Raw genomic sequence first — 23,308 nt, 5'->3', positions numbered from 1 at the left:
ATGAGTGCTTCAAAGAGCCCATTTTGTCCTTCATCTCAGTCGTCTCTCTCAGTGCTTTCCTCAAAATGTCACACAGCTCATAATTCAAGAACCAGGAGAAGCTTCCTGTGTGTCTAACGATGATGAAACAGGAAGGAAAAGCATGGTCCATCTGTTTGACAGGCTATCACACTGACACTACAAATAAAAATTACTATCGTGTTGTATGGTTTGCTGTGTCTATGGTATACTTTACATAAAAAGGTTAAAAGAAGATGGCTGGATTCTACATAGCAATATGCAAAATACTTACGCCATAACAACATTTTTAAAAGGTAGAACACACTATATTTTCTTATTCTCTGACTTACCAAAACAGTCTCTGTGGCAGAGGGTCATGGCTTTGCTCACAGCAGTGAGAAGAAGGTTCCATCTCAGCTGGAAGCCGGCGGCCAGTTTGATAAACTCTTCTTTGCTTCTGCTGGGCTATTAAGTTTTTGTGAGAAAAAAGGCTGCAGTTTGTGATAAAATCAAGAAGCATAGTATGTTTTCAAAGGCACACATTTGTCATGCACATGCAGTTGTAAAGAGCCAAAGAAGAGGAAGATGAAATAACAAGAGTGGGAAGTGAGGCAGCAGGGGCCAATGTCTGGTCTTTCTCTGTCTTCCACGGACATGGTTCCAGGGCACAGCCCTTTGAAGTCGGTGGAGAGGAGAGGGAGGTAGGAAATTGGCTTACTTTTTCTCTTAAAATCACCATGCAATTTTTTCTTTTTTGGAGACATGGTCTTCCTGTTCCCCAGGCTGGAGTGCAGTGGCACAACCTTGGCCCACTGCAGCCTGGAACTCCTGGGTTTAAGCGATCCTCCCCCCTCAGCCTCCTGAGTAGCTGGGAGTACAGGCATGCACTACTGCACATGACTAATTTAATTTTTGGGGGGAGGGTGGGTAGAGATAAGGGTCTCATTGTGTTGCTCAAGCTGGTCTTAACTTCTGGGCTCAAGTGATCCTCCTGCCTCAGCCTCCCAAAGGCACTGGGATTAGAGGCATAAGCCATCATGCCCAGCATCACACAGTTTTTAAAAAGAGGTCACTTGTGATGTGTGACACAGAAACAAACACCGTAAGGACAGCCTCATTGAAGTCCACTTGGAATGGCATGAAGAGGAGCAGGGGCTGTGTTATTCCTGCACTCCTGCATGTCAAATCTGGTTGTGGAAAAGGGGCACAGAATCCCATAATCAGGAAAAGCAGTGGTGCTCGTTTGGAAAAGCTGGTCATCATGCTTGCTGTGTAAGCAGGCTCCAAACTGGCAAGTCTCAGCCCCTGCACCCAGTGGAACCAAGATCGTCTGACAGCCTCACTGGCACTAAACTGTGTACCAGTAAGATGCCGCTGCATGCAGACTAAGAGATTCCCTCTACCCAGATGGAGAGCGGCCTTGGACCACACTTGAAGCCATCTGTAAGCCCTGAGTCACGGATTTCAAATGCATCTGTTGATAGGCATGCTCCAAGCCTCTTTTCATCCTCAGTCACATGCCTGTGGACCCACCACAGCTCCTCCACATGTCTTTGAGGAAGAAATGGACAGCCTGGCTAAACACCAAGAATGCCCTTTCCTGTCATCGCTTTTTTTCCCTCTGCCCCAGCGAAATCCTTGGCACACCAGAAGGTGGCCCTGAGTTTCGGGGAACATGAGGTCCTTTCGGTCGCAGCCTCCTCCTCGGTACTCCTCACCATCGGAGACGGACTCTTGGGAGGAGCCCCTCTTTCTGTGTTGAAGGGACGGCGAGAGTACAAAAGCACAGGGATCCTGCTGGGCGCCGTGGCTCACGCCGGGAATCCCAGCACTTGGAGAGGCAGAGGCAGGTGGATCCTTGGAGGTCAGGAATTCGAGACCAGCCTGGCCAACATGGCAAAACCCCATCTCTACTAAAAATACAAAAATTAGCTGAGCAGGGTGGCGCACGCCTGTAATCCCAGCTACTCCGGAGGCTGAAGCAGGAGAATCGCTTGGACCTGGAAGGCGGAGGTTGCAGTGAGCCGAAATTGCACCACTACACTCCAGCCTGGGTGACAGAGCGAGACTCCATCTCAATTCAAAAAACAAAAACCAAAAACCCACAGGAATACTTCCTAAAAGCATCCAGGGATGCAGCTCTGAGTGACCAGGGCTCTCTCTGCACAAATGTTTGCAAGTCAGCCATAAACACCATTGAGCGTCCTTCCCATCACCTCCACAGTATGGCACTTTCTGTCCCCCAACATAGAAGCTCCTCCAGGGCCCGAACTGCCCTCTGCTCGCTGACTGCGAGATGCTAACTGAAGCCATGGGACATCTCTGACAAGCCCAAGGGTGTGCATCTTAACAGTCTGAGCATATGATTGACAGTAATCTGGTTTGTAAAAATCAGCCATGCTCTTTTACAAAAACAAGACCGTCAAAGGCACGCAGTAACAAAAACACTATTTTTCTTTTTCTTTTTTTTTTTTTTTTTTGAGGTGGAGTCTTGCTCTGTCGCCCAGGCTGGAGTGCAGTGGCCAGATCTCAGCTCCCTGCAAGCTCTGCCTCCCGGGTTTACGCCATTCTCCTGCCTCAGCCTCCCGAGTAGCTGGGACTATAGGTGCCCGCCACCTTGCCCGGCTAATTTTTTGTATTTTTTTAGTAGAGACGGGGTTTCACCATGTTAGCCAGGATGGTCTCGATCTCCTGACCTCGTGATCCACCTGTCTCGGCCTCCCAAAGTGCTGGGGTTACAGGCTTGAGCCACCGCGCCCGGCAAAACACTATTTTTCTAATGTGCCTCCTTTGTGAAGGCAGAAGGTACAATGATGGAGACCTGGGAAACACATAGTGCTCTGTGGTTTACGATGTAGGATGGCAGGGTTAGTAGTGATGATCTCAGCGGGTCCATCTGATTAAAGCTGGAGGCTGAGTTCTAGCTTCCACTTAAGGAACAGACAATGGACAGCTCCTGTCTGTGACAATGTATAATATAAGCCTTCAGCTAGCGAATGAATAAATGTCTCAGTAGCCATTCAGCTCTGGACATGGTCACTGTTGTTATAAATAAGCTTTGCCTAAGATCAACAGGAGGAATAAAAACCATACAGAATCTGGGATAATTATTTTCAAGAAGCAAATGAGACCAGACACCTGCCAGGGGTTGGAGCTGGCTTTCTAGTTCCTTCCTGAGGATTTTTCTGGTTCATATCTAGGAGGTTTAAGACCCCAAAGTCCCCAGCAGTCTTCTTGGTGTCAGTTATTATTTCTCCTCTTTCTTCTCAACTGAGAGTTCAGAGATACAGACAAGGTCAGGCGGGCGGCACAAGGGAGTGGCCACAACATGGCCAGAAACTTAAAGAGAAAGCCCAGAGCCACGCTGCCAGCCCCAGGCCCTCGGAGTCTTTGTTCTCTCCACAGTGTGGACCGCTCCTTCCTTCCTAGGTAAGCTCACTCCTGCTCCTGAATGCCCAGTCGCCCTCTCTCAGCTTATTTTAATCCTACACATGCTTTGTATCCCAGTTTTAAGTCCCACCTTCTCTTCAAGGCCTTTCCCAACCACTTCAGCCTTGGCAAGCACAAAGTCTCGAGAGGTGGGGCCTGCCTTGTTTCCCTCTAGGGTTTTTGTTGTTTGTTTTTTTTGCGACAGAGTCTTGCTCTGCCACCCAGGCTGGAGTGCAGTGGTGCCTTCTTGCCTCACTGCAACCTCTGGCTCCCAAGTTCAAGTGATTCTCATGCCTCAGCCTCCCGAGTAGCTAGGACTACAGGTGCATGCCACCACGCTTAGCTTATTTTTTGTATTTTTTTTTTTTTTTTCAGTAGAGATGGGGTTTCACCGTGTTAGCCAGGATGGTCTCCATCTCCTGACCTCATGATCTGCCTACCTTGGCCTCCCAAAGTGCTCGGATTACAGGTGTGAGCCACCATGCCTGACCAGATGGAGTCTTTTGTTGCCGAGGCTGGAGTTCAGTGGCTCTCAGCTCACTGCAACCTCCGCCTCTGGGGTTCCAGCAATTCTTCTGCCTCAGCCTCCCAAGTAGCTGGGATTACAGGTATGTACCACCACGCCCAGCTAATTTTTGTATTTTTAGTAGAGACAGTGTTTCACCATGTTGGCCAGGCTGGTCTTGAACTCCTGACCTCATGTGATCCTCCCACCTTGGCCTCCCAAAGTGCTGGAATTACAGGCGTGAGCCACCACCCGGCCTCCCTCTAGGTTTTAACCCACAGCCCCTAACTCTCCCCACCTGCCCTGGGCCCACGGAGCGAGGGGCCGTGGCCTCTCTCAAGGCATTCTCAGCTCTCCACAGGTGACTGACCGCACGGAGGATGATGAAAATCAAGCCCAGGATCCCACTGAAGCAACTCCCAAGAGCCGTTGGCCGGAAGGACCAAACCCGCCCATATCGACAACCAAACCGTCTTTGGGCTTTTGAAATCAAGCCAGACACTCTACTGGAACGTGTCTGCAAAACATGCAGACAAGCGCTGTTCTCCCCCTAAAACAGACAAAACCCCTCCTCTTCTTCCACAATCCCATTGGTGCAATACACACCTGGACACACAGTCACCCACACCCACTTACACACATGCTCACACACACACATGCTCACCTGTGCACACACTCATCCATGCATGCTCAAACACCCACACACATACTGCACACGCTCATGCACACCCACTCACCGGTACACCACGCTCACACTCACACACGTTCACACACACTGATACACATGCTAACCACACACTCCCACACACCACACACACTCCCATGCACCCAAACATATGCACGCATGTGTGCACACACACACACATTATGTGATGTGCTCCCCCCGGCCCCCATTCTTCACCTGCTACAGAGTTTGAGACCATCCCCTGCCCTCACACCCAGGCCAGCCTCGACACATTTCCAGCCAGAGCCTAAGAAGGCTCTTTCCCATCCCCTAGTCAATGGGCACTCATTTATCTAGAATGGTCAACACACTTTTTTTTTAAGTCACAGCTTCCTACCTGGAACACAAATGCCTGGAGATGTGAAGACAGACAGCTGAGGAACACACTGAGATCTGTTGATGTTCCCAGCAAAGAAATTAAGTTTCTTAAACCTACAAAGACACAAAATAAACAAACAAAAGATTGCATGCAGCAGAGCAGAATTTCTCTGTAGGTATTTGTGTACCGGGTAACCTGGGAACATCACTGAACAGTAGCTCGGAGGGACTCCCCAGGGCCTCACGCTCATTGTGAACACAGAGGATGTCCTGAGGCTGGCTTTGTCACCTCTGCAGTCATCTATTCAGAATTACATGGACACACCTGTTGTGAGCCACCTCTGCCGCTTGTTGAAACAGAAATATTTTGAAACCATAAGTACACCTTGCAATTATCCAGACCTTGTCTTCAGATGAGCTCACGGCATGATATAGACATGACCTCACCTATCCTTGCCATCTTCAAAAAAGGGCTGGTTTATTAATGTCATTGAAGTGATGGCAGACATCAAAGCTGCTGAGAGAGGGTGAGCACCTTGCTTGCAGTTATGCACTCAGTTAGGGGGAGTCTGGTGTGATGTCGGGTTCTGGGTCCTCCACCTGCACAGGTAGCACTGATAGGGAAAGAAGAGCCTTTGGCCGTCCAGGCTTTTTGAGTGCTTCTGCACACCAAGCAGAGTTTGGGAAACTGAGTCGGTTGCAGCGGCCCCCCTGAGGCTTGGTGGAGGTGCACTTGGACTTGGAGCTGGAAGCATTTGCCTGCAGAACTCTGCATCTCCCTGGTGGGACTCACACAGATGCCAGTGGGAGCACAGGAGCCCTGGCCAGACCAGCAGGCAGTCTGGAAGGCACCTGGAGAGGGCGTCTCATGCCCTCCTGGGACTCCCTGGGATCTAGCTGGGGGCAAGAACAGGGCTTGGTTAGCCAGTGAGTTGGGAGGGGGACTTTTTGGGTTCCTACTAATCAGAACTGCAGAATTACTAATCAGAATTAGTAGTCCTACCAATAGCTCTGAAGCCTGCTGGATTAGGTGTTAACTTTTTAGTTGCTGGATTGGTGGGGGAAAAAAAGTGCCCTATGGGAGGATCTGGGATTGGGGTCAGCCAGGGGACGCTATCAAGGGACAGGACAGTGGAGGGGAGCAGTCAGAGGTCATTTACCAACAACCAGGGATGATATATTTTAGTATTTTAATAACTGGCACAACCCCACCAAGGCCAGCCCTACTTAAAGGTGAAAGGAGGAGGATGGGCTAATTTACAGGTGGTGCTTTTGTGCACTCCTGAATTCTGTATGCATCAAGTCACAAAACACTGAAGTGCTCCTGCGGGCCAGTGCAATGCTGGGTGGCCCAGGGTAAGACACAGCTGCCAGCCTGAAGGGGTTCATGGGAACTGAGCGGGCAGCTGTAGACACAGCTGAGAGTACTAGCAAGGAGTTATGCCCACAGAGGGAAAGGCCATTCGACTTACCTGGGGCATCCCGGCAGCGAGTGTTTGGAGAGGACACACACAGGGGAGCCTGGCACCCTCCCCGTAGCCATGATAGGAGGGCCCAGAGACGCCCAGAATTCATAATCGGTAACCATCCTGCAGCTCCCTGCCTCCCAGGTCCTCCCTGAGTCTGGAGAGCTCCTCCTGCCACTATGTTCACTCCCCAGGGACGCAACAACACACACCAGCCAGGAATGCGAGCTCTTTATGGCAGGGGGATTTTTTTCTTGAAAAACAACGACAATGATCAATAGCAAATGGCGAAAATATCCACCTGCTTCCTATCACTTGTTTGGAAAGGAATGAAATATGGTAAAAGCACCACTGTTAAACTTCACATTGCAAATAACAAGAGTGATGGGAGAATGTGGCGAGGCAGACATCTAGCTCAAGGCAATTTAGGCGTGATTGAGGAGACACAGGAGTCTGTGCGTGTAGGCACAGATGCAGGAACTAAACTTTTCCCCCACAGGAGATATTCTGGAGATAAATACGGTCAAGCAGCAAGCACACTCATCTGGTCATTTATTAACTCAAATAACAGGTATCAGCACTGCTGCCCTGTCTGGCCCTGGAGTAGGTCCTGGGAGCACAGGGACAGGGCATTCCCTGGGGTGTTCATCACCCCACTACAGGAAGAGAAGTGTGAGCAGCCAACTTAGAACATCAGAGTTATAAAGTTCTACCCCTATTAAGAAATTCATGGCCAGACGTGGTGACTCAAGCCTGTAATCCCAGCACTTCGGGAGGCCGAGACGGGCGGATCACGAGGTCAGGAGATCGAGACCATCCTGGCTAATACGGTGAAACCCCGTCTCTACTAAAAAATACAGAAAACTAGCCGGGCGAGGTGGCGGGCGCCTGTAGTCCCAGCTACTCGGGAGGCTGAGGCAGGAGAAAGGCGTAAACTTGGGAGGCGGAGCTTGCAGTGAGCGGAGATCCAGCCACTGCACTCCAGCCTGGGCGACACAGCGAGACTCCGTCTCAAAAAAAAAAAAAAAGAAATTCATATTAACAATGGCCATGCTACCCCAAACCTATGCCCAACACGCCAATAAAGCAAGCTGTAGGAGGAGGATTACATTTCATCTCTGGGTTGTTCTCCAGTTCATCTGCGCCACTCCGGTCACTTGCCAGGGCTTTCTTAGAAGTACCCAAAGTGGCTTGATTGATGATGGCCTGCACATCTGACTTCAGAACGCTGACACGCCTCTTACTTTTCAATACCGTTCTCATAGTCTAAAGATAATGGGGAGGCATAATACTTAATTCAATCTTGTCATTTTGTTTTTGCCTAACTCTTCCCCAGATTGCCAAGATTTTTGTTGTGGGGGAGAAACAAACATTGATGAAGGTATTACCCATTAAAAATGAATCTCAAACAATGACAAGGTTAAAACTGCACACATTCTAGGACTGCCACTCTGGAAGAAGAAAGAACGCATCTCTAGGAAGACACATTCAGGGCTTGTCTGGCGCTGCTGCTGCTTCTCTGCACCACACTCACCCCATGCCTGAATGTCTCTAGCGAGGGGGAGCCCGGGGATTCAGCCCCTACAAGGAAGGTGTAGACAGAGGCTGCACCGATCCTGAGCGAACGGCTGTGGGATTCGGAAGCTGGCTGTCCCTTCCTCAGGGGAGCATTGGCCATGAGGAATTTGGCCTCTGGGAGGTGATATCATCATCTGTCAAATGGAGACAAGCTAGTCCCCAACACTGTCCGACTGCCTGGGATGCAGCTGGTGGTCCCCACAGCAGTCCTGGGAGAAGGCACGAGTCACCCCTCCCTTTTACAGAAGAGGACGCTGAGGGCTCTTGGAGTGTGAAGTAACTTTCCTGAGGGGCAGTAAGTGGGAAGATAAGGCTCGGAGCAGGGACGGGCTTCAGAACCCACGCTTGCTGCTCGGGTTGGGTTGAGAGGAAGAGCACGCTGCCGGGTCATTTCCAGACCAACCGAGTCAGGACTGTGCGAGCGTTGGAGAACAGGACTGGCTGTGACTGGCAGTGAGACACAACCCCACTGGGCTTGGAGTCTGGGGAGGGCTCTGCACTGGCAGGGTGGGGCCTGGCTCGGGGTCACAGAAGCCACAGCTGGGATCCTCCCAGTGGAGACTGATTTGGAGCAGAATGATGGTCCCCAGGCTGTGTCCTGATAGGGCACTCGCAGGACTTGAGAGGAGACTCCTGACAGCCCACGAGCCGGGTGCCAGCATCACAGAATCTTCTCTTCAGCCCTTCACAACCTTTCTCTGAATCAACCCAGGATTGAAAAGGTCAGAGCTGAAGTAACTGGTGGCCTGGCCACACTGAGTCCACAGGGCCACACACACGGGTGAAGGGTATGTCTGTCTGTCTGTCACAGACTCTGCTACGACACCCTGTTACCTCTGACACTGGCACCTCTGTGTGGGGCCTCCCTCAGATGTCTTTTTTAAAAATTTTTTTGAGATGGAGTCTAGTTCTGTTGTTCAGGCTGGAGTACAGTGGCACAATCTTAGCTCACCGCAAACTCCACTTCCCAGGTTCAAGAGATTCTCCTGCTTCAGCCTCCCGCATAGCTGGGACTCCAGGCACGTGCCACCATGCCCAGCTAGTTTTTGTACTTTTTTTTTTTTTTTTTTGATAGAGACAGGGTTTTGCCATGTTGGCCAAGCTGGTCTCGAACTCCTGACCTCAAGTAGTCTGCCTACTTCGGCCTCCCAAAGTGCTGGGATTTCAGGTATGAGCCCTCCACACCAGGACATTGGGCATCTTTTAAATGTTGACCTGCTTTCCCTCCTGCCCAGAGAAAGCCAGGAGATTGGAGCCTTCCTGAGGATGGGCGGGAAGGGGGCAGGCTTTTAGTTTTGAGTCACAGGGGCCCACCTGGACTCCTCTGCCAGTGGCCAGGCAAGGCCACCCTGCCTGCCCTCTGCCCTCCAGGTGGACAGAGCAACCACCCGCTCTTAACAGGCACTTAGAGCTTTCACCTCTTTTCAGGAAACTGCCTTGTTCCCTCCTATCTGCTTGGCTGAAACCTACCTTAGCCATATTGGAAAGGTACGTCTTTCTTCTTAGTCTTTTGACAAATAGAGTAACTTCTGTTAAGAACAACACACATAGCCATTAATACGATAACTTCAAGTTCTCATGTGGGCAGTAGGGAAGAGAAGGCACATGTTTGGGGTAGGAAGGCATAGTTGGCTAAACTGCAACTTCCCCACCCCGTCTGCTGGCCCTCTCTGAGTGGCTACGAGATCCTGGCAGGGGACACTTGGCTGAAATGTCCTCATGTGCCAGAAAAACTAAGTAGCCCCAGCATCTGACATGAGTGCTACTATGATCTGAATGTCTGTGTCCCACACCCCCAATTTCATATGTTGAACCTCACCCCCATTGTGACAGTGTTAGGAAGTGGGGCCTTGGGGAGGTGATGAGGTCCTGAGTGTGGAGTTCCCATGAAGAGGATTAGGCGCCCCAGAGAGACCCCTTGCCTCTTTCACCACGTGAAGACAACACAAAAAAACAGCCGTCTGTGAACCAGTAAGCAGACTTTCCCCAGACACCCATCTGTGGGTGCCTTGATTTTGAACTTCCCAGCCTCCAGAACTACAAGCAATACATTTCTGTTGTTTATTTACTGCCACCTAGTGGGTGATATTTTACTACAGCAGCCAGATTAGACTAAGACAGGTACTCAGAGGAGTTTAGGGTTTTTACCCAGGAATCCTGAGCACCCCCAGCTTTCTCATCCTACAGTGCTTTCCTTGGAAAATAATCAAAGGAAAGGAAAGGATGAAAAGGGAACACACAGAAACAGGTGTTCTCCTCTTGAATGCATTCATTCATTTGACAAATATTTGGGAGAACACTCGTGCAGTGCTTGCTCAGTAGCTATTTGTTGGATGGCTGCTGAGCTGATGGATGCAAGAGGACAGCCCTTCTCTTCAAGGGGCTCGTGCTCCGGAGGGTGGGTCACCAGATATGAAAACACATCCCAAAAGCAGCCTAAGTGCTCCCATGCGATGTGAGAGCACAAGGAAGAAAGGGAGGCTGTTTGGAAGAAGGTATCCAGGAAAGCTTCACTGAGAAGGTGACATTTAATCTGGGTTTTGACGCGTAGGTAGGAGTTAGCCAGGAGAAATGGGGCAGGAGGCAGTCCAAGCATAGAAAATGGCAGGAATAAGGGCCTTTTCTGGGGACAGCCAGTCTAGTGTTGCTGAAGAGTACTGTTGGGTCATGGGAGTCCCTGGGGAGATGGAGACAGGGATGGGGCCAGAGGCCAAACTGTGAATGACTGCACAGCAGTGGAGGAGAGTGGGCCATCTGGGCAGCAGAGGCCAGGGGAAGTTAGTAATTGATTAATTGCTGTTTTAGAATGATCACTGTGGGTGCAGGAGAGTTTGGCTGGGGAGTGGGATGGAAGCAGGATGACCAACTAGGAAACTGCTGAAGTAGCCTAAAGAGTGAAGAGACAGAGGCTTGAATTCAGGCAGGTATTAAAGGAGCACAGGAAAACTGGAGCGAGGCTCTGCTCCCTACTCCTTGGACCCCTTTGCAGCAAGTCCCAGTCTCACCTTCTGCAACGTCCCTAAAATTTCCAAGTGGGGCAAACTGGATCAGGGTACTCAGTGTGAGTAGTGAACACACTGGGGGTGCGGGGCGGGGGCGGTGGGGGTGGTGATTATACATGGTCCTATGATACAGGCACTTTGATAAGTGCCCTATCTGCACCACCTAGGAAACAACTGCAAAGGAAGCAAGACTCATAAAAACGTGGGGAAATAACTGGCGCCGGCTTGGTGAGAAAATGGCCCTGAGCTGGCCAAGGAGGGTGGGACCCCGTGGGGAGTTCGAGAGCTTCAGGCAATGATAGAAAAACTTCACAAAGGTGAGAGGGAGAAAATGAGTATTTCCAGGACGATCTGACAGGGCATGGCAGGTGTGGGCTGGCCTTTGAAGGAGCATGGAGTTGCAGGGGCACAAAGAGGGCAGATTTATAGAGAACTGGACCAGGTGACAGAGCAGTTCAGGCTCACGCTCGGAAGCCACTGCAGGCCTTGAACAGATAAATAGCCTGGTGGAAGCAGCATTCAGAGACTGCAGCCTGGCAGTCAGACCCAAGGGGAAAGCATTCTAGAAACTCAGCAGAGGCCGGGCGCGGTGGCTCAAGCCTGTAATCCCAGCACTTTGGGAGGCCGAGGCGGGCGGATCACGAGGTCAGGAGATCGAGACCCTCCTGGCTAACACGGTGAAACCCCGTCTCTACTAAAAAATACAAAAAACTAGCCGGGCGCAGTGGCGGGCGCCTGTAGTCCCAGCTACTCGGAGGCTGAGGCGGGAGAATGGCGGGAACCCGGGAGGCGGAGCTTGCAGTGAGCCGAGATCGCGCCACTGCACTCCAGCCTGGGCGACACAGCGAGACTCCGTCTCAAAAAAAAAAAAAAAAAAAAAGAAACTCAGCAGAGAGATGGTGCAATTCGGGTGTGAGACGTGAATGCCCTGGTGAATATCCACACGTAGAACAGCTTGACCTGGACTTTTGAGTTCATGTTAGTAATCAGAAGAGAAATAGCTTAAAAGGGTGTGGCTGGATCAGCACAAAAATCCACCACCAGCACTAAAAGTCAGAAACCCTCAGCAGGCTGGGTCTTCCGGACTGTAGCTGAGTGCATGGGGTAGCAGCTAAAAGCTACTGCCCAGGTTGAAAGTCAGATGCTTCATCTATGCTTACAGAATTAATTAATTAATTAATTACTTTATGTTAAAGACAGGGTCTTGCTCTGTCACCCAGGCTGGAGTGCAGTGACATGATCACGGCTCACTGCAGCCTCGACCTCCTGGGCTCAAGTGATACTCCTGCCTCAGCCTTCTGAGTAGCTAGGACCACAGGTGTGTGCCACCACACCCAGCTAATTTTTAAAACTTTTTTTTGTAGAGACAGGATCTCACTATGTTGCCCAGGCTGGTCTCAAACTCCTGGGCTCAAGCGATCCTCCTGCCTCAGCCTTCCAAAGTGCTGGGATTACAGGCATGAGCCACTGCACCAGCCCAGAATTTATTTTTTTCATTGAAACCTACCTTTGAGTTTGGAGATCTGCAAGAGGGCTGGAAAACCTTCCAGAGCATTAAGAAGCCACAGCTGAAATTTCTTACTAAATAACCGCACAGATCTCAAGTACTGAATAGAAACATCTTCCAAGAAGTCATGAAGGAGAACATCCTCAATTCCCTACAACAAAAGTATCAAGACACTATGATTCTGCTGATGGTGCAGGTGTGACTGAAGCTCAAATATGCCACGGGGACAGGGCGGGTCTCAAGAAGTCTGAGAGTGGGTCCCCACCCAGTCTGAGGGGGCAGCATCACGCAGCCTGGCCACTGCTTCCCGTGCAGGACGTCAGACTGGTGCAGCCACAGTTGGAATTCTTTTCCTATATTTTTATTTATTTATTTGAGATGGAGTCTCGTTCTGTCACCAAGGCTGGAGTGCAGTGGTGCGATCTCGGCTCACTGCAACCTCCACCTCCCGGGTTCAAGCGATTCCCCTCCCTCAGCCTCCCAAGTAGCTGTAATTACAGATGCACGCCACCACACCTGGCTAATTTTTTTGTATTTTTAGTAGAGACAGGGTTTCACCATCTTGGCCAGGCTGGTCTCGAACTCCTGACCTCGTGATCCACCTGCCTCAGCCTCCCAAAGTGCTGGAATTACAGGCATGAGCCACTGCTCCCGGCCTCAAGTATTTTTCAAAGATTGTTAAGTGATACAAATATTTTTAAAAAATCACACAATGCCGGCCAGTACTAGGTGGGTCAAACCAAACATATTTAAGGGCTGAACCCAGCTTCCAGTTTTCAATCTTTGTGTTGAAAACTTCAAAGTACTAGATGATTTCCTTAAAAATACTCAAATAAAAGGTAAGGCTTGTGACTCGCTGAAGGAGAACACATTTGTAACCCAGAAAAGATACAGACCTGACCCTGCAAATACAACCCTCCAAATACAATCACTTTAGAGATAGAGCTTCAACTAAAGCAAAGCAAAGCAAAACAAAACAAAACAAAAACCCTGGCAGTTATGCATATTACAAAATTATTCCAATTATTCATTTTAGAATGTCTTATTTTCCAGAAATTCCCAGAGAAAGAACTTCGACTCAATTCGGGCTTCACTGGTATGGAACTAGAGGTCACTATGTGCATTGGCTTTTGGTTTCCATGAGATAATTCACAAACGAAAACTGAGTGTCAGGCAGAGCTCAAAGGGCTCCTGGTCCACACACCCCACTATTCACTCCTGAGAGGACCATGGGGACTGCAGAGAGGTGGAGCTGTGGGTCCAAACCCAGCATTTGCCGGCAATTTCTGCAGTGGATATACCCTAGAGACTCACGTGTCCCCCTACCTTGTACAGCTGGACGTCGTAACATTTAAAGAGCTGGCACACATCAGGCAATGACATCAGCATGACTGTGTCTGGCTGCAGAGACTTCCAGAAGGAAGTAAGCAAGTCCTCCACCTGGGGTAAGTAACAGAGCATATCGCCAAAACTCTTTCCACCTCACAAGACTAACCCTCCCATGGATACTTCCGTAGCCCCGGATGACAATGGGATGAATTTTGTTCCAGTACGTGTAAAGCTTTGCCTCTCAGCTTTTCCAAGCTGTATTTTGATAGAATTCTTTCCAACAACCCATCTGAAAGCACCTGCCAGTTGGATGAGATAATGTAGAACATTATTAATATTTTCTTGAGGCAGTTTCTAGAAAGGAAGCTGTTTCTGACCACAAGGGGGCCCCAGCTGATTATACTAGGATGAGGACTGGGCCACAGGGCACAGCCGAGAGAGAACAAACGTTCATTGACTGACTGAGTGACTGCCTCAATCATTTTTCCGCTCAGAGAGAGGTGTGATAGTACTTAATCTACGAGACCTCCTCCTTGCCATCAAGTTAGAAGTCGCCTAACGACTGTGGAAGGAAAAGGGGACTGGTGTGGTTCTACACAGGAGCCTTCTCTAAAGACTTAGGTGGACAACTTCGTGGAGCATCAAAATGGCGGCTCCTCTTTTCTGTTTTTTTCCCATGTTGACTTTTCAGTTTCCGTTCTTGAACCAGGTGACTGATCGGCTTTGCAGCCAATAGAGACTCTTGCCTGTCTGGGATTTCCACAGGCTCAGATACTGCAAGCCATCACAACCTCGTTGTATCTCCCCTGGTCCTGGTGCTAGGATTTGCCAGTGACACTAGACAAGGCACTGGCCCCATGCGTAGGTCATCAAGGAAGTTAGGGTCAACTCCTGAATTACTTGGCCACAGGCTCTGATTTAAAATCCTGTTATCAGGGCATGAATTCTAGAGAAGACTTCTCCAAAGAGACTCCAAAAAATACAACACAGGGTGTAGCAATCCCTGTTCTCTCAGGCTGGGAACCTTGGAGCATGGAGCTTTGGGGAAGAGGGGTCTGGGTGGAGCCACCACCACAGACCTACCTCTGCTCACCCCTCACCACCCGCGTCCAAATCACCAAACCTGTTGTGCTGTCCTCTGGAATATTTCTCTAACCTGCCCGTTTCTCTCTGATATTACTGTCACTGCCTCAGAACCGACCCTTGTCGCTTCTCACCTCAACTGTGACAAGACCTCCTCACTGCCTGTCTGTCCCACGACGGCCAAGCCTTATTGTCACTGCTCCCCCACTGTCTTCTCAATAAGTCAGAGTTCTTCCTGGGGCATCCGAGGCCCTTTCTGGCATCAGCCTACTTTCCCACCTCCCCTCTGGCTTCTCTTCTTTAGAAATAATAAAATCTAGGCTGGGCGCGGTGGCTCACGGCTGTAATCCCAGCACTTTGGGAGGCCGAGGTGGGCAGATCACCTGAGGTCAGGAGTTTGAGACCAGCCTGGTCAGCAGAGTAAAACCCTGTCTCTACTAAAAATACAAAAAATTAGCCGCAGCGCGTGGTGGTGGGCACCTGTAGGTCCCAGCTACTCAGGAGGCTGAGGCAGGAAAATCGCTTGAACTCAGGAGGTGGAGGTACAGTGAGCCGAGATGGCACCACTGAACTCCAGCCTGGGCAACAGAGCAAGATTGCATCTCAAAAAAAAAGAAAAGAAAAGAAATAATAAAATATAGTCATAGTGACCTTTTTGTCACATCATGCTTGTGAACATCATGCTGTCTTTACCTGCACTGTGGGTTCTACCTGGAATCCCTCTCCTACCCCATTTTCTGTCTATTGCACCTCTGCCTTTCCTACTAGAGTCAGCAGCAATGTGGCCTGCTGTGGAAGCACTCCCTGGCCTTCTCTGGGCACCCAGAATAGTCTAATCATGCAGCTATTCTAGAACTTTCCACATTGCATCATATTTATTGGGTAACATTGCTCCTTTCATTACCAGACTACTAACTTCTCAAGCCTTATGGAGAATACTTTCCTAGTCCTGGTAATGGTGTTGGTCACGGGGTGGGAATTAAATACATATTTGATGAGTAAGTGAAGGAGGAAAGGAATATGTCAGATATCCAGTGTGGATGGATATTTGTAACATTGCATCAACAGGACAGGGGCCATCCTGAAGGCATCTTGGTCTTTCCCTCTCTAGAATGCTTTACGCTGAGTAGGTAGTAAATGCAATCGTGCTGAATGAACGTTATCACCCAAAGTTGAAGTGCTTAGAATATACTAAAGCATCAGGAAAAAATTCTCATTTGAATGTGCACTTGTTTCCTTGGATTTTCATCTCACACTTCAGAAGATGAAACTCAGAATAGCTAAAAGATCTATTCATGTTTTCCACAGCCAATTCTAGGATAAAATCCAATCATGACAATACCCATGCCAGATCACTCAGCTGCAAAGTCCTACTCCATCTTCAGTTAGCACATATCAATAAAATGGCTCTTCAGCACCATTGAAAATTCCAGGGTGAATTTTATTACCAATACTTTATTCAAAATGAGCGGAATTAGGATCTAAAAAATAGCTGAATTTGTATTAGAGCCTAAAGTTATCTGTAGTAGCACCTTGGAGAATTTCCAACTGATAACACTGAATATCAATGTTACCTTCAGGAACTCAACAACTACGACAAAGGTGCATAGCATGTAAGCACTTCAGTGCAGTGGGCTATCACTGGACATCTGTTGATGGGGTCTCTTCAAATAAAAATGATGAATAATGAGTCATAAATGCTTGTATTTTATAGATAAAACCCTACCCTCTCAAGTTCTTGGTTCCTCACGTTTCGTAAAATGTCTCGACAATAGTTGCAGTATTCATCAGCAAGGAAGGCCATCTAGGAAGAATATGGAAAATTATTTCAGCTTGTGGGCCATTTCAGAAATGAACTGATCCTCACAGACTTTTCTGAAGCTCTCAGAGGCCGCTCTTGTCGCAGTTCTCAAATGACAATAGCTGGGCTCTTCACTTGGGCCATAGCATATTTTTTGTTTGTTTCTGTAAATGAACGCAGACCTTATAGGCTGGTAGTTCATGTAGCTTTCATTTCAATGTCATAACTCATACTTACAGATTTATTCTACCACTACAAAGGCCAACAAATGTTGACATGTTTTTTTCTAAACTTCAATTTTCCCCCTCCATAATTCCCCAGCCCTAATTTCTAGAAAATCCATGTATCTGTTCCTTTCTTTGTCTTGGGGAAGCAGCAGTCCCAGGGGGAGCCTTGCCGTAGGATGTGATAGGAACCCTAAACTTTATGAGCACCATCAAGCCAGGGAAGGTTGCTGGTCCTCATGTGTGCGGCAAAGGCAAACATTATTCCATGTGACACAACTATGACCACAGGCACAAAAGGAAGCTATTTACTGCCCTAAGCATCACACAGCATGAAAGGTTAATTGCCCCATGAGTGCAAACCTACCACATTACAAGAGTATTTCTTTGCCAGCTCTTGCTCCAAAAATGGACATCTCCTGAATTCAGACAAAGAGGATCCAACTGGGTCTCTCTTCATCGGTGAATGATCTTCACACTAAAAATCATTTGTGCAACGGATTATGTCTTTAAAATAAAATACTTTCTTGGCATATAAATCATCTTATGATCACACTACTCTAAGTTAATATGGTATGTAACCTTTTAGCCACACCTCTGCACACATTACTGATTCCTGCAGCTTTCCTCTCCTATTTTATTCCACATGCTGCTAATTTTTGTCTGTAATTCTATGAACGATGGCCATCAGGGAAGGGACAGGATTTAATATATTACCAAATGTATCTCTCTTGGGATCGTCTATTTATAAATCCTCCGTAGCAATGTACAATAAGACTATTACCTATGAATTATTTAATATCACAAATACACTTCTACAACCCTTGTCCATGTACTTGTTTCTGTTTGAAATAAAATCATACCCTGTTTGGGTCATCCTGCCTATATCATAACAACGGTTGGTTGTATGAGAAATCTCAGGGCCGTTGCCAACAAGGAAAATGAGGAGCATGGACTTTCCTTTAGAAGAACCAATTACAGGTCCTGGCATGGTGACTCATGCCCTATAATCCCAGCACTTTGGGAGGCAGAGGCGGGTGGATCACTTGAAGTCAGTAGTTCAAGACCAGCCTAGTCAACACGGTGAAACCCTGTCTCTACTAAAAATACAAACATTAGCTGGGCGTGGTGGTGGGTGCCTGTAATCCCAGCTATTTGGGAGGCTGAAGCGGGAGAATTGGTTGAGCCAAGATCGTGCCACTGCACTCCAGCCTGGGCGACAAAGAGCAAAACTTCATCTCAGAAAAAAAAAAAAAAAAAAGGAGCCAATTATAGGATGGGAAGGAGGAAGAAAGGTGGCATGGCAGAAAGCAAGTGTGACATTCCTCCCTGCCTCCCTGTGTCACTCATGTTGCTGTCCCCTCTGGGCACGGGGAGGCGTGAGGGCTCCTCCTGGTCTGAATAAAGGGTATCCATTTTATTTGAAATGATTTCATCAGTGTTTTCACAGACTGCTTTTGAATAATTTCCCTTACAATAAAGTAGGATGAAAGAATTCCTCCAAGTCAAAAACTGAGCTGCCAACCCTGCTACGCCAGACTGTGACTTTTCATTTTCTCTCCAACCTCATGACCTGCTCTCTGACCCTACAGTTCCAAGGTCAGCATTCCATCCTTAGCCTGCCCAGTCCTTATGAACCCTAAGCCTCACTAAGCTACTCACTTATAGAATTGCTTTTGTGGGTTTTGGTACGTTTCTGTCTATCAGACATCTGAGGGCAGGGCAGCTTCTCTGATCACCTGTGCCCACCCTTTAGAGGAGGAGTGAGCTCAGCCACCATCACACGCAGTGCTGCGCACACCGGAAAACAGGCACCACTGTGTCTTCCTCCTCTCCAATGTCTCAGTATATACCAGTACTTCACTGAGGATCACGCAAGTTTAGACAGCATGCTCAGCTGTCCTCTCGGTGCCCTGAAATCTGCCCCTCATAATTCTGTTGTGATTCTGAACTTCTCTGAGAATCTGATGAAAGCAACTGACTCTCTCCCTGGAGAAAATGAATACTATGCACACAATGTTATGGAGATGCCACGTTAAAACTTCTCCCATTAATACTGTTGGAATGACGTAGGGGTATAGATGTCTAAATAAATACATAAAGCAGGAACACAGAGGGGACAGCTCAAAGGGGTCTCTCCATTGGGTGCTGTCTAAGCCTCATTCATACCACATTTTAGAATGTTGGCTTTATTCGGAGTCATCAGAAGATGGGTCTTCTTGACATTTATGCAGCCAACAGACACATGAAAAAATGCTCATCATCACTAGCCGTCAGAGAAATGCAAATCAAAACCACAATGAGATACCATCTCACACCAGTTAGAATGGTGATCATTAAAAAGTCAGGAAACAACAGGTGCTGGAGAGGATGTGGAGAAATAGGAACGCTTTTACACTGTTGGTGGGAGTGTAAACTAGTTCAACCATTGTGGAAGACAGTGTGGAGATTCCTCAAGGATCCAGAACTAGAAATACCATCTGACCCAGCCATCCCATTACTGGGTATAAACCCAAAGGATTATAAATCATGCTGCTATAAAGACACATGCACACGTATGTTTATTGAGGCACTACTCACAATAGCAAAGACTTGGAACCAACCCATATGACCATCAATGGTAGACTGGATTAAGAAAATGTGGCACATATACACTATGGAACACTATGCAGCCATGAAAAAGGATGAGTTCGTGTCCTTTGTAGTGATATGGATGAAGCTGGAAGCCATCATTCTGAGCAAACTATCGCAAAGACAGAAAACCAAACACTGCATGTTCTCACTCATAGGTGGGAACTGAACAATGAGAACACCTGGACACGGGGCAGGGAACATCACACACCGGGGCCTGTCAGGGTGGGGGGCTGGGGGAGTGATAGCATTAGGAGAAATACCTAATGTAAATGACGAGTTGATGGGGGCAGCAAACCAACATGGCACATGTATACACACGTAACAAACCTGCACGTTGTGCACATGTGCCCTAGAACTTAAAGTATAATAAAAAAAAAAATTGAAACAGGAAAAAAAAAGAAGATAGGTCTTCTCGTATATGGGTATGGGTGATGCTCAAGTTGATCATACGGAAGGATGGAGCTATTCCGTGAAGCTCATTGGCCTGATCATAGGTGCTTCTGTTAGAGAACTGAGGAATCCTCAATTTCAACTCTGGGCTAACCTCTCATACTGCAAGACCCCAACTATATCCGTATTTTCCAGTGCACTCACACTCTCACCTCCTGGTTATGTCAGTGTTCTCTGAGTGTTACTGCTGGTATTCCCAAAGCAGCATTCTCAAACACATCAGAATCCCTTGGGGCACTTGAGATCCATGTTCCCAGGCCTCTGGTGAGTCTGATGAGACGAGAACTCCAAATGTATAACCAGCCTCCCTACTGAGCCTTCTGCATGCCATGCTGAGAACCGCAGCCTTAGGCAGCCAGTTCTTTGCCGAATGCTACAGAAATCTCTACATTTCACCATGGCACATATAACACCGTTTCACCTGTTCAGAAGAAAACATCTGACAATGTACTGTTAAGATATTCAAGAAACGATTACAGGGAGAATATAAAAGTGTTTTATTACACAACATAATAAAGAGCAAATTCATGATTTCCTGAAGTCAATTCCCTGAGGTCTCTTCCTCCATAGACATTACTTATAGGCATAATCCTTTCATTAGAAACTGTGAAAAGAATTGGTCTTTCACAAACAATATTTTTAAAATCATAAATTGAAATATTTCTTTACAACATAAACAACCAGAAATCTAAAGTAAAAGTAGAGTACAGAGCCACTAACGTGTGGATCCCTGCAGAAGATTCTCTGCAGCAGAAGGTATTCAGGAAGCATGCTGAGGAATTCCAGTGTGGAAACAACAACTTAACAAAGCAAAGAAGGGGATGCAGAGAAGTTGATCCGTGGGTACAGACAGACAGTCAGTCAGAAGAGATGAGACCGAGGCTTTGATCAATCAGTAGGGTTACTATAATTCACAAAAATCTATTTGATATTTTCAAATACCCAGACGAGAATCATTTGGCTGCCCCAGATAAAGAAAAGATACCTGTTTAAGGCAATAGGTATCCCAATTATACTGATTTGATCTTTACACAGTATACAAATGTATCAAAATATCACGTGTATCCAGAAAATATATACATCTATTGTATATCAGTCTTTAAAAATCCACCAACTTTTAAATAAATACCGTGCTGAGTGTGGTGGCTCATGCTTGCAATCCCAGAACTTTTGGAGGCTGAGGCAGGAGGATTGCCTGGGGCCAGGAGTTCATGACCTGCATGGGCAACATAGTAAGAGCCTACAAAAAAATTAAAACAAAACAAAAAAACAAAAACAAGAACCAAAAACCCATTTCTGGGCATGGTGACTGACATACACCTGTAGTCCTAGCTACTCAGGAGGCTGAGGTGAGAGGATGGCTTGAGCCTAGAAGTTGGAGGCTCCAGTGAGCTGGGATCGTGCCACTGCACTCCAACCTGGGCAAAAGAGCAAGACCTTGTCTCTAAAAAGTAAAATAAATAAATAAATACTGCATAATGACAAATATGTATCCAAAAAAAGCTGTATCTGAAAAATGACAAAGAAAAAAATGAGACCGGGCGCGGTGGCTCAATCCTGTAATCCCAGCACTTTGGGAGGCTGAGATGGGCGGATCACGAGGTCAGGAGATCGAGACCATCCTGGCTAACACGGTGAAACCCGTCTCTACTAAAAAATACAAAAAACTAGCCGGGCGAGGTGGCGGATGCCTGTAGTCCCAGCTACACGGGAGGCTGAGGCAGAATAATGGCGTAAACCTGGGAGGCGGAGCTTGCAGTGAGCTGAGATCCGGCCACTGCACTCCAGCCTGGGCGACAGAGCGAGACTCCATCTCCAAAAAAGAAAAAAATGAGAAATTCTATGTAGATTATTTAGGTACATTAAATGCAGTTTGAGATTTTCGATAGACCCAAGAAATGTCATTAGAGATACATACTACCATTCATGTACTCATTCTTTAGTGAGCATACACTAGGTGTCAGCCCCTGAGAGTCTGATGTGTGATGCCTTCCCACCATCACCTGCTCCACCAGGCACCATCTACCTCCCCGGAGTTACTCCATCAATTCTCCTGAATGCCTTTGATCCTTCCTGCATCCTTGAAGACACTGTTCCCAGAATTACTGCCCCCAAAGCAAAGGTATCCTGTTACTCTCCTTCTGAAGATGCCTCGATGGTGCTCCACGGTCCCCCGGGTCAAATCCAAGTTCTCTGCCTAGCATCGACAAGCTCTGTGCCCTCTGGTCCTCTCCACCTACCTCGCCCAGGGCACTGCTCCCCAGCATATGCACGCTGGGTTCCACACACGTTTGTCATCACCTCCTGGCTCCAATGCAGGCTACACCCTCAAAATGAACACCCTCCTAAGAGAGGAGCCAGCGACCCCCTCCAGGACCAGCTCAAGGGCGGTGTGACAGGCAGAATCAGGCCTCTCCACCCCAAAAATGTCCATGTCCTAATCCCTGGAACCTATGACTATGTTCCCTTGCATGGCAAAAGGGACCTTACGGATGTGATTAAGGTTAAGGACCTTGAGACGGGAGGTTTTCCTGCCTTATCCAAGTGGCCTCATGTCATCATAAAGGTACTTTAGGGAGAGCCACCTTTCCCAGCTGCAGGGAGCCAGAGAGACTGCAGTGTGAGGATTCAGCCTGCCTTTGCTGGCTTTGAAGACGGGGCTTGCCATGTTGGCCGGGCTGGTCTCGAACTCCAAGGAACGGGAGAGACCTCCAGAAGCTGGAAAAGGGAAGGAATGGATTCTTCTCTAGAATGCCCAGAAGGAACACAGCTCTGCCAACACATTGATCTTAGTCTGGTAAGAATGGTGTTGGCATGATGACTTCCAGGGCTGTATGGTAATAAATTTGTGTTAAGTCACTGAGTTTGTGCTAATTTGTCACAGGAGCAGTAGGAACTGCACTCTTTAGTGCAGTGCTCCCTAATCACTCTTGCCTCCCATAGCCCCTCTCCCCCACCCCCAATTTGGAGTTCCTAAACGACCCATGGTCTGAACTGCTCACTCGACATGGTACCCATTGTTCCACGTCTAGCTTAGTTTCCCAACTACAAAACTGTGTTCTACTTAAGTAGAGGGGCTTTGTTTGTTTTTAGCTGTTCTTACACAACCTATTCACCCCTCATGAAAGCTGGTCACAAAACACATTTATAAAAGGTTATCTGTTCAATGACACTTGTCAACAAGACAGTATCTGTTATGGACAGAATGTTGGTATCCCGCCCAGGTCAAAACCTAGGTTAAAACCCTAATCCCGGCTG

The 23,308-nt window shown here is 47.9% G+C and overlaps 1 protein-coding gene across 3 annotated transcripts in view; it reads right to left on the bottom strand.

The window, feature by feature from the left end:
- Positions 1 to 23,308, bottom strand: part of RFX8 (RFX family member 8, lacking RFX DNA binding domain) — an 85,013-nt gene that overhangs the window by 8,272 nt on the left and 53,433 nt on the right. For all 3 annotated transcript variants that reach the window (XM_033175682.1, XM_033175681.1, XM_033175680.1), the window contains exons 6-13: positions 17,334 to 17,444; positions 16,668 to 16,745; positions 13,856 to 13,969; positions 12,530 to 12,680; positions 9,491 to 9,549; positions 7,552 to 7,708; positions 4,996 to 5,090; positions 351 to 465 (exon numbers count right to left, since the gene is read on the bottom strand). In XM_033175682.1, the coding sequence (XP_033031573.1) occupies positions 351 to 465; positions 4,996 to 5,090; positions 7,552 to 7,708; positions 9,491 to 9,549; positions 12,530 to 12,680; positions 13,856 to 13,969; positions 16,668 to 16,745; positions 17,334 to 17,444 (880 nt within the window). The remainder of the gene's footprint in view (positions 1 to 350; positions 466 to 4,995; positions 5,091 to 7,551; positions 7,709 to 9,490; positions 9,550 to 12,529; positions 12,681 to 13,855; positions 13,970 to 16,667; positions 16,746 to 17,333; positions 17,445 to 23,308) is intronic.

This window comes from Trachypithecus francoisi, unplaced genomic scaffold, assembly GCF_009764315.1.
Source record: "Trachypithecus francoisi isolate TF-2019V2 unplaced genomic scaffold, Tfra_2.0 Lachesis_group17, whole genome shotgun sequence".
Lineage (NCBI taxonomy): Eukaryota > Metazoa > Chordata > Mammalia > Primates > Cercopithecidae > Trachypithecus > Trachypithecus francoisi.
The sequence above is the reverse complement of the archived record's forward strand: the minus strand, read 5'-3'. Positions and strand labels throughout refer to the sequence as shown.